The 11,807-nt window shown below is 29.2% G+C and overlaps 2 protein-coding genes across 3 annotated transcripts; both read left to right on the top strand.

Moving 5' to 3' along the window:
- The first annotated feature begins 115 nt into the window (after nt 1–115).
- LOC107995961 (myb-like protein F) lies at nt 116–4,735 on the top strand. The gene is made up of 14 exons (XM_017053754.3): nt 116–428; nt 697–921; nt 997–1,249; nt 1,330–1,468; nt 1,543–1,718; nt 1,802–2,170; nt 2,258–2,411; nt 2,494–2,566; nt 2,675–2,918; nt 3,001–3,090; nt 3,164–3,204; nt 3,277–3,349; nt 3,504–3,797; nt 3,866–4,735. Exons 2-14 carry the CDS (start codon nt 706–708, stop codon nt 4,423–4,425), a joined length of 2,682 nt encoding a protein of 893 aa, XP_016909243.1. The 5' UTR covers nt 116–428; nt 697–705; the 3' UTR covers nt 4,426–4,735.
- A 330-nt stretch (nt 4,736–5,065) lies between these two features.
- LOC107995849 (nuclear factor related to kappa-B-binding protein) lies at nt 5,066–11,757 on the top strand. Of its 2 annotated transcripts, none has more exons than XM_017053560.3 (11): nt 5,066–5,713; nt 6,196–6,444; nt 6,525–6,757; nt 6,841–7,106; nt 7,241–7,593; nt 7,674–9,090; nt 9,196–9,516; nt 9,582–9,774; nt 9,845–10,625; nt 10,700–11,011; nt 11,092–11,757. In XM_017053560.3, exons 1-11 carry the CDS (start codon nt 5,708–5,710, stop codon nt 11,527–11,529), a joined length of 4,569 nt encoding a protein of 1,522 aa, XP_016909049.1. In that variant the 5' UTR covers nt 5,066–5,707; the 3' UTR covers nt 11,530–11,757. The 2 variants fall into 2 exon arrangements, with proteins under 2 accessions (XP_016909049.1, XP_016909048.1); XM_017053559.3 differs by having other exon boundaries at nt 9,842–10,625.
- Nucleotides 11,758–11,807: the final 50 nt, after the last annotated feature.

The following is an 11,807-nucleotide window of genomic DNA, read 5'->3' as shown; positions in this document are numbered from 1 at the left end:
TATTTTATTATATTTTATTATATGCATATTATATTGATTAAATTTATATATAAAAGAATATTTTGATGATAAATATTTACTATACTTTATCCTACAAAATACGACTTTCGAACACTCGCGCGAAAATGTAAACAAAGGAAATGTCTATAATTGAAACTCTTAGTTGTGGTAGTCTTCTTGGGAGTCCTTTTCTGACGAAACTAATCCCAAAAGTACCAAATAACGGATCATGATTGGTTGATTAGTTCTTTTCGTCCAATAGTTTTGAAGAAATCGATTCTATTAGTAACTAATGAAGGAGGACCTGTTGCTAGTCCTTGGTAGCCATGCTAAAACTTTAACTGTAGAGTAACAGTTAAAAATTTTCTTGTAACTGATAACTTTCGATTGAAAGAATTCCATCGCATTAATCATTTGTCTTCAAACAGGTACAATTATATTTACAATCAATTTTTTTTCTTTTATTTTCGAAGTAGGGATTTACGATTAACAATGAGGACAAGATATGTCCTTTTATGTTTTTCAAATATATGAAATTATTATTATTTTAAATCAATGAAAATTTTGAAAAATCTCGAATTATATTAATATATTATATTTATAATTAATGTATTAATATATTGATATGTTTATCAAAAATACAAATGATTCGAATTTTTGACAAAAAAAGAAAGATAGTTTCATTGTTCTCTTTAGTGACAAAAAATGGAAATATCACCTAGAAAACCATCAAAACGTGCACAAGAACCTATTGACGAATGGTTACAGAATGAAGGATATTTTAGAAAACATGCACCTAGGGATCCAACTTGCTTATTCAGAGCAGTTAGTGAACAGGTTTATATGACACAATATTATCACATTAAAGTTAGAAAAGAATGTGTGGAATTTATGAGAAAAATGAAACATTTATTTATAGAGGTGAATATATTATATTTGATTAATCTTTAATTAATATTAATATAAAAGTTTTAAATTTTATATACATTTTTACAGAGTATAACAATTCCATTTGATGATTATCTGGAACAAATGACATGTTTTACTGAATGGGGAGGTATGATTGAGATTCAAGCTATGTCATTACTTTATAAGAGAGAATTTATTATATTTAATGGTCAAAAACAAATTAGTCGTACTGTTACTAATAATGGTTTCAAGGATGTGATATATTTATGCCATACTCCACAAAAACAATATGAAAGTATTTACACAAGAAACTTTGTTGCAAATGCTGCTTATTGTCAATGTAGGTGTTTTATAATATTATTAATATTTCTGTAAATAATATAAATAATATTTTAATAATATTTTAATAATTATTTATAGCTATTGTTTATCAAATATTATATAAAGATGTCTTTCAAATGGCTAATATAGAGGCTACTGTACATAAAATGTTACATGATAGAACAGCTTCATTTAGACATGATAAATTTTTCCTTAAAGGCAATTTGGAAATTAGAGAGTAAGTCAAATAATAATTATATTATTAATATATGATTTATAAGTGATACATAAGTGTAATTTTATCATGTTTAGTCAATTAACTGCAGAGATATATAACAAAGTTGGAAGTGAAAATGCTAATGATGAAGTTGATGATGTACATGGCATAATAAAAAATATACCACCTTTTCCTTATAGAATTGCCAAAGCTCTTGATCCCAATATTTATCGTAATACAGATTTTGATATATGGCATGAAATTAGAAGGGGTAATAAAAATTTGTTATTAAAAATGAAAGATTAAAAATATTATATGATTAAGAAAAAATGTATATCTTTCTATATACTCTAGAAGTGAAAAATGCTGGATGGACTAGGCACAATAGTCATGAACTCCAAATTGGTGGCAAATGTTTGGTACAAATAGACTTTAATGAAGAAGATTTTGACAAAACCAATAATAATAACGTCTATGTGTCTTCTCTTGAAAAAGATTCTAATGATAATAATACAAATGTACTGGAAAAAAAAAGCAATCTAATATTTTATTATGGACACATTCAAGAAATGAGTAAAAATCAGGGACCTGTATTAGTTTTTATTGAAGAATTAGGAGAAAAAAGGATTGTACCTTATTCTGCTCTTAAACCATTACCTCCCAAAAAAAATAAGATGGCTAATTGGTTACCAGTTTGTAAAAAGAATCTAGTTTTAGATTCAAGTTAGTTAAACTTAATAAAATTTATATGTAATATTTTTTTCAAATTTTCATATTTTCTTATCAAATATTTATTTTTTATTTTAATAGATCAAAAATGGAAAAAAACATGCAGTACAACACCACGAAAAAGTAAAGAATCTAATATAAATATTTTATCAAATAATATTGATAAAAATGAAAGCAGTGATAATATTATTAATAATATTAATAAAAATAATTTTGATTGGGAAGAAGGATCATTGTAAGTATTTATTACTTAATTTTTTTAATTTTAATACAATTTTAATTTCTATACATAATATAAATTTATATTTTGTTAACAGAAAAATAGATCATCAAGAATATCAAGAATATGAAAATTATCCAATAGAAAAGTGTCCTAATTATTCAATTAATGTAAGTTAATAAAATAATAATAAAATACACATTTAATTATATATATATACATATATATACATATATACATTATATACATGTAAATCATTGCAAAATATTTCCTTTTAGAATTCTGTTGATATGTTTTCCGCAAGAATGATTCATGATGATACTCAATCTTCTACAGTAGATAATAGAGGGCAAGAAAATAATAAAGAACATAAAGAAAAAAATTCATTTTCATATAAAAATTCTGAAAATACATTTTTAAGAAATTCAAAATCAAATAATGTAACAAATGATAATAATACAGGTTTTAACTCATATTCCAAACAAAGAATGCAAAAGGAAGTATATTATTCACCATATGCTGGTATATAATTAATTAGTAGATAATTTACCATTATCACTTCCATATTATAAATTATTCATATTTTTTCATTTTATATTAATAGATTCTACTCAAATGGATCATATGTTACGTTCTATTAATTGCTCTGTAGAAAAAAGTATAGACATAAATGGTAGTGACTTGCCATTATCAGGTAATAATTATTTTTTTTATCATATAACTTGATATGAAATTTATAAATAATATTATTTTTTGTATTCTTATAGATCCATTTACTTTGAGATTTTTTTATAATTTAGGATTAGAGGTAAAATTTTGTATATTATTGTATATTAATTTTTGTTTATATGTTATTTATTTATTTCAAATTATTTGATAGTATTTCCGTGGTGGTGCTAATTGGAATTATTTAACAAATGGACAATCACCAGGTTTTGGTCAATGGTATCAAGGTATATCACTTATATTATTAATTATGTTAATTTATAATTATTTATATATATATAAATAATGTATATTTATTATTTATATATATATAAATAATGTATATTTATTATTTATATATATATATAAATAATGTATATTTATTATTTATTTATTTAAAAGAAATACCTCCGAATGAGGAAGAAATTACAAATATTACAAATGATATGATGCAAGCTTGTGCATTGACACAACAAAAAAAGGAGCATACCAATGATCGAAAAGAAATTAGTTTACAATCATTATGCCAAGAAAATGGAGATCAATATGTAAACGGTATAAAAAATATGCAGATTCAAAAAACTGAGACTACATCATGTCTATCTCGTGATAAAGTAAAAGAACAAGAATCTATGAATAAAGAATCTTCTCGTTTAAGTAGAAATGGAGGTCCACGATTTAAAAAAAATTCGGAGAGTAAGTAACAAAATTTATGAATAATTTTTTTTCCGCATAATTTTAATAAATATTCATTCTTTATATAGATCGACATCGATCTACTTCACATTTTTCTAATCAATATACAAACAATGGACCAAATTCTAAAATGCTTAAGTCAGAAAGGGATATAAAAGAAGATAATATCAATATTCAACATTCACACTCTATACATCATCAAGTACATAATCCTGCAAATGCATTAAATACTTATCAAGCATCTTATATGCAACAAAGCATGTATTCCGGATTACCGTATTATGCAAATGAGACAGAAGCATTTGCGAATCCTTATTATTCTTTGAATCCAGGTTTTGTCTCAATCCCATGTTTACCACATTCCGATATACATGATAATAGTAATGCACAAACTTTTCCGCCGCATCTATGTCCTGGAATAGATTATTCTCAAGCTTATTCCGGCCTGTGCCCACCATACATATGTCCCTCTCCAAATCCATTTAATTTACCGCTGCAAAATTTACCGGAACACTGGTATGCAGTTGCTGGACAACCGCATTATATGCCATATGCACCTGTATTATCCGTAACTGCAGAAACAACTTGCAATGGAGTACAAAATATTAATCAGAATGCTTCATCTTAAAAATTATTTTGCAGTTAATATATATTAAGCAATCAAATTTTCATCTAATAATATTCTTTCATATAGAATAATTCACCAAATTCTATGGAGGTATATATATATAAGAATGTTCCTATTATTTCTGTATAACTTACTGTTAAATAATTATACATTAACATAGAATTAAATATGAAAATAACTCCTTAATACAAAATCTAAAAAGATTATTATTAACTATATTATCTATTCTTGTAATATCAAAAACCATTCATAATTATATAGAGATTATAAAAAAAACTTTACAGTAAACTTAACTTTATCTATTAAAAAATATCACATATATAATATTACAAATTAAAGTACAAAAATATTTGATTTAGGTTTTGTAATAATTAATACAATAAATGATAATAGTATAAATTATTTATCTTAAATAAATAGTTGAAATACCTGTATAATTACATTCAATAGATAGGTTTTTCATTCGATATAGCTTTGTTACTATACATTGATTAAACAAATTACGAATAACAAATACTTTTTTAAAATTTTATATGGGTAATGTTTTTCATTACAGATTTATTCGTTCATATTTCTGTACTTCGTTTGTTATAATATATATATATATTTTTTTGCTAATAAATAAGTATGTTTAAATAAAAAGCAACATTTATTCTATATTTTTATTTATATAAAATAAAGTAAGTATATATTTTCACTATTCAATTCGAATTAAATGCTTCTTTTTTACATTAATACCAATAGATAGATAGATAATGAACAAATGTCACTAGATAAAATTTTATATAATTGAAATACTTATTTTTATATTTAACGTAAAAGAAATTTAATAAATATGTGTAATTGAATTAATATAAAAGATTTAGAATCTTTAATTTGTTTGAATATTGTTAATATTATTATTTATTTAAAATAATTATGTTTGGATCAGTCTTAAATATCCGCCATTGAATGGGCACAGTTCTAAACCGGTGAAGAAGGTGCGCGCTCGAGATCTTTCAATATACAAACACCGTGGTTCTGTTCGCTGTATTCCACGCCATGACTAAAATTTGTTGGAAGAGTAGGAGTGCAGGAGCTGTGACAGGTCAAACGGTGAATAGCGAAATTACTTAATGTTTACTCGATAAAAGGATTTCTTGTATCGAACAACATTGACAGATTTATCCTCGGTTCTTTATTTCTGTTTCGTGAATTATTGTTAGCGGCGAAGATTTGCTATTTTCGTAGGAACTGCAGAACTTAGAAGACAAGAGGAGAGCAAGCGCAGAAACTAAAAAGAATGGAGGTTGGTTATGATTAATTATTTCGAAATTAATACCCATATGATCGATAACACTGTATATTCTGGAAACGCGATATACATACCCTGTGTCATCTTACTCTTGAAAAAGGAAACATCTATTGTTGTTTCTAATATATTTGTTATTTTTATTTTAATTGGATAATAAATTGGATAATTAATTATAGAATACATGCATATTTCCCTCGCGTTTTATTTAGCGTTATATGTAACTATTTTTATTATCCTTAATTAAATAAAATCCTTATAATTTACTTATATATTTATATTTGTTATAATATATAATATAGCGCAATAAATAATTATTATTAGTTATATTGAAAGATTATTTAATCTCATGAAAATTAATAATATTTATACATATATATTTATATATATGTATTTTAATAATAAAATGAATAATGTTTATTGTATATAATAAATATTTGTATATACAACATATTTTTATACTTTATATTTGTTTATAGGTGGATGAATGTTCAGCTGGTGGTGACAGTGGGGCTGAAGAAGATGAAGATGATGCATCTTCTCACGGATCCAGAAGCAATAGTAGTACTAGCAGTATCAGTGGAAGTAGTACTTCAACTGATAGTGGAGATGATAGTGGAGATGAGCATGGTACAAGTGGCACTGAAAGTCATAGTTCTGGTGAAGAAGATGAAGAAGAAAATGAAAATACAGAATATTCTGTTAAAGCAGAAAGTCCAGATACTCTGGTACTGTTTAAAATTTCATTATATAAATTATATAATTTTTTTATTAACGATATTTTTATTAACAAAGATTTCATTTTTAGAAATGGGAAACATGTATTGCTGCAAACACTAAGATAAAATTACCACAAGATCTTTGCGAACATGCAGCTATTTTTAAAGAATTTCTGGATTATCCTTATATTTGGAGTGAATGCCTTAATGAAAGTCAAAAGGATACTTTGTGCAACTTTTTACCAATTTTTCCAAAGGATTGTGATGTAGAAGCAGAAACCAAGAAAACTTTACGCATGTTATTTGAACATGAAAATCACAGGTTAAAAATAACAAATAATTTTTAATAAATTTTCAAAAATTAAAAATTATCTTAATTCAATTTTTTATATTTATTTAATTTAGATTTGGCGTGGCACCTCTAGATGCATTTCAAATTCATTTGTCTGCTGGTCATTATCGACCAGATATTAGAAGAATGTGTAGCTTAGTACATAAGGCACAGCAAAGAAGATTGTTATTTGAAGAACGTAAACGATCCTATGAATTGGCCAGTCAATTATTAAAATCCAGAGAAAGTTTATTGTCTAACGCCTACAAACAAGGTTTCTGTCAGCCGACGCAACGAACGATGTCAAAAATACAATGGAGGAAACCAAAACCTGCTATGGGTAAGTTAGGCTACTGCTGTGATTAATTGTAAAAAATTTTCTGGCTGTTTATACTTCCCCCACACTCCAGCCGTTTGGCAGAGAAGTATGTAGTAACTTCCGAGGGACAATACTAACAAGCAATGAACCGACAGTTGAAGAGAAAACGCAACTGCGCTATTTGGAGGAACTGAATGCACTGAGGACAGAGCTTGGAGCAAGCACAAAGTTAGCGACCGACACAACATCTGAGAACGAGGAGAACTATCCCCACTATCAAATGTCTGGAGCTAAGCAGAAGAAGAAGAGACGTTCTCTCATGGGAGCCCAAGGACTGTCCATTCGGGGTTTGCAAATAAATCACGAGGACGAAACTATTCGACCTGTTTTCTCCACGTTGCAACGAGCAGAATATCCTACGAATAGATCGTTATTTATTCGTGAACAAACCGAGGAGATGTATCGCGAAATGCTACTTGAACATAAAAAGAGAAGAGCTCGGCGAGATGTATGTGAAATAATTTTTGAATATGTGCGAATAAGAATTTGGATGTTATTAAAATACTAATATTTATTATGTTTCTCTAGATACATCCAGAATTAAATACACAAGGTATCGCTCTTGCCGATTTAACTCAAAGAGCACAGATTGGACAGAAGCACAAATTATTAATCGGTCCTTCCATACGTATCACTCCAGCAAAGAAACGAATAAAATTGGAGCAATCACCACTTTGCCCACCAGCACCAAGATTAACGAATTCTAATTCGATAAAACATGAAAGCGATAATAGTGATTATTCTCATACAACAGATGAAAACAGACATTCCAATACATTGGATATTGATCATAAGATGTTAACACCAATTAAATCAGAACCTATAGATGCATATGAGATGCATCAAATATCCAAAAAGAAATTAAGCCCTGCTACACCAAAAGGTAGTAAATGTTCTATGATAACTACTCCAGAAATAAAAAAAGAAGTGGAAGATATGGAATATGATGACATAAAAACAGAACTTAGTACAGGAATGAATGATGATATTCCTCCAGAAACAGAAGAAGAAGAAGAAAATGATAAAAAGCTTGATTTAGATAGCATCGATATGATGCAACTTCCTATACAACTCGATGATGGAATTGACATATTGGACGATGTAAAATGCGAAGATGAAAGAGTTATATCAATACCAGATAAAGAAATCACGGTTCCAAGTAATGAAGAAACTATTGATATCAACAATGGAGCAGAATTGATGCAAGAAACACATGTTTGTTTTTTTTCGCTATTAAGAGATGCGTTCACTTCAAAAGGTGAATATAGAATGAGTACAGGAGAAATGAAGGAAGCTATTACACAATGGCAAGGAAATCCTATTTCGCCGTTAAACGATTGGTATTCTTTAGCATCCTCTTGGCCAGCACTAGTTCCATTAGCTTTGGGATTTCTAGCTGGTGAACTTACATATTCTCAAGAAATAGGTGATCGACAAGAAAGAGAGTCAGAACTTGTTCCTTATTTAGAAAACAAAGGAAATGGAGTCTATGCGTGGATTGGTGCTGGACGAGACTCAGACTCTCGTCTATTGGACTTGTGTACGAAATTTTTAATGCACAAAGATTCATTAGGCTTATCAACTGCAACTAGCACTTGCTCTCTAGCAATTGCAAAACAACAAAATCAAGTGCCTCTAGCTAGCAGCAATGTTAACAATAATTCTGGAAATGGAAATACAAATTCAAGCGCCAGAGATTCTAGTCCAGCGATAGAATCGATCAGTGTCGACAGTGGATCCATTAATACTGTTGCAGAATGGGAACCACCTCGTGCGCTATGGCCCACAGAATGGAAAGTTCGTCCATCTACGGTGGAAGAACGAGAAGAATTTAGGAGGCAAGAGCGTATGCGTTACGCTGCACCTCATAAAGCATTTACGTACAGAATGCATGGTTACGCCTCTGTTGTAGGTCCAGTGAAAGGCATTTATCAACATAATGTTGGTATGTTTGATTGTACAATTTTTTATTAAAATATATATCATGTATAAGAAATTATCATATATATATATATATACATATATATATTTTATTGAATTCTTGTAATAGCTTCTGGTTTAACCAAGGCTCGCGGACACTCATTATTAGTAGCAGACAGACCAAATTTTGTGACGATCTTAGCCTTAGTCAGAGATGCTACTGCAAGGCTTCCCAATGGTGAAGGAACTCGAGCTGATATTTGTCAATTACTAAAAGATTCTCAATACATTCGAGAACAAACAGAGAGCGATGATAAAGAAGGATATTTACATTCTGTAGTATCTGGAGCTTTAGACAGATTGCATTATGAAACAGATCCCTGTGTACGGTATTATCCACGACGTAAGGAATGGCTATATCTTCATCGAGCACGTTCAGAATCAGAATTTGGTTTGTATTTATTAAAAAAATTCCTTATTTTTATATTTTATAATATATGTATTTTCTATTTACAGAAATGTATCATCAACAATTGCAAGGCGTTGCAAAGAATAAGAAGAATGTTGGTAGCATGTCTCGGAATAAAGCTCTTTTACCAGTCATAAAACCTGCTAATGTTAACAAAGAACAATCTCCTAATAGTACTAAAGAAACGACACCTAAAAAAGAAAGAAAAGCTGCAACTACTACCCAACCTATTATTTCGAGGTAAATTTCAAATTTTGTTTTATGAGAAGAGCTTTAAATAATAATTTATATCTATCATTTTTTTTAGCAGGAAAGAACAAAAAAAAAGTGAAGAGAAAAATATTAATGACCATTCCGTTACTACGGAACAATCTGTTGTAGTTACGAATGTAACAACAACAATCAACACGCCTACAACTTCAGTAATTTCCATGTCAGGGACCACTGTTCCAATTACATCTCTTCCAGTTTCTTCAACTTCTATTAATAGCATTACTGTAGAAAAAGATGTAATTAATGATGTAAAAGCTCAAATTACTACAAACACCCCAGCAAAAAAAGCAACCAATATTGGTGGAAAACCAGTCGCTGTTGTAAAAAGTAGTGCTCAGAGTTTGTTACAATCAAATCAACAACATTTTCCACATCATCAAATTCAAGTATCAACATCTGCTGGCCTACAGACTATTAGATTATCTGGACATTCTGTTTTACATTCTGCTCAATCTGTGGTAGCTAGCAGTGCTTCTAATGTGACGAATGTAACCACAAATTTAACTACCATACTACCTCCTGTTAAAGTTCAAAGTCAACAGCAATCACAACAATCACAGCAACAACAACAACAACAACAAACAATAGTAACTAATCAAGCAGGAAAAAGCATTTTACAAACTGCTAATATAAAACAACAATCTCCACAACAACATGTACTACCTGGAAAAACTTTGTTAGCTTCTCAAATAAAATTGGTTAGTCCAGGACAAATTAAGTCTCTTCTCACAGGTCATGGACTTCAAGGCCAAACAATATTTATTAAACAATCGCCATCTAGTAATCAGTCACAACAAATACAACAACAACAATTAAAGGTACAATTCGTTTGAATAATTCATCAACTTGTACTTTATTATCGTAATCTAATATATTCGTTTTCTTTTAACAGCAACAACAACAACAAATTCAACAGAGAGTTGTTACTAATCAGCAACAATCGATACAAACATCTGGTATGCAGCGCATAATTGCGCAGATAGGAGGAAAACCAATTGCGGTGCAAATTCAACAATCACCGCATCAACAGCAACAACAGCAACAACAAAAAATATTAGCAAAGGTTTTAACTAGTTCTAATAGTGGTCAACTTATTTCAGTAGAAAATCTTCTTGCTCAGAAAGGATTGAAATTGGCGACTACAGCTAGTCATGCTAATCAACTTAATAGACAGGGAAAACAGGTCATACAAACTCAATATCAAGTATGTATTTTAAATCAAATTTTTATAATGTTCAATTCAAAAATGAAGTTTTATTCAAAATTTTCAATATGATTTTTTAGGTAGTGTCACAAGCACAGACTTCTTCGGGTCAATCAAAGATCATAGCTAGTACACAACAGCAACAACAATCACAACAAGCACAAACTGTACGAATGGTAACGGCTCAATTAGCTGGAAAACCAATAGTTTTAGCAAGTGGCAATAAAAACGTAGGAGTTGGAGTAAGCAACAGCGGAAGTGTAGTTCTCGGAAAACAACAACCATCTCAACAACAGACACAGCAACAACCTATAATTTTACCGAGCCAATTACTCAATATTAAAACATTGCACGGTTTAAAAGTGATACCGACTCCAGCCGGATTAAAGACCACAGGCGCAGCGGTATACGCACGAGTTATTGCTCCAACCACTATAACTTCATCTCAGTCACCGGGAAATCAACAACAGACTATCCAAACACAACCTTCAAGAAATAATACTTACAGTACACCTTGACAGAATTAATGTCATTTTCTTTTTCATTTATCCTCATTCACAACTTATTTTAATCTCCTGTAGTTTAAAATTTTAAGGGAGGAACATACTATTTATGTGCATAGAAAAAAGGAAATGAAATGTAATAAAAGTTAGTGAAGCTCGTACATAGGATTACGTTTATGTTATATATTATATTATTTAGATTCGGCGAAATTTAAAAAAAAAAAAAAGAGAAAAAAAAAAGAATCGTCCAGTTTATTCGACACGCTGACAGGGATCAAGGCACGGAGTTTACA

Source organism: Apis cerana, linkage group LG11, assembly GCF_029169275.1.
Source record: "Apis cerana isolate GH-2021 linkage group LG11, AcerK_1.0, whole genome shotgun sequence".
Taxonomy (NCBI): Eukaryota; Metazoa; Arthropoda; class Insecta; order Hymenoptera; family Apidae; genus Apis; species Apis cerana.
This window is presented reverse-complemented; position numbering and strand designations above follow the sequence as displayed.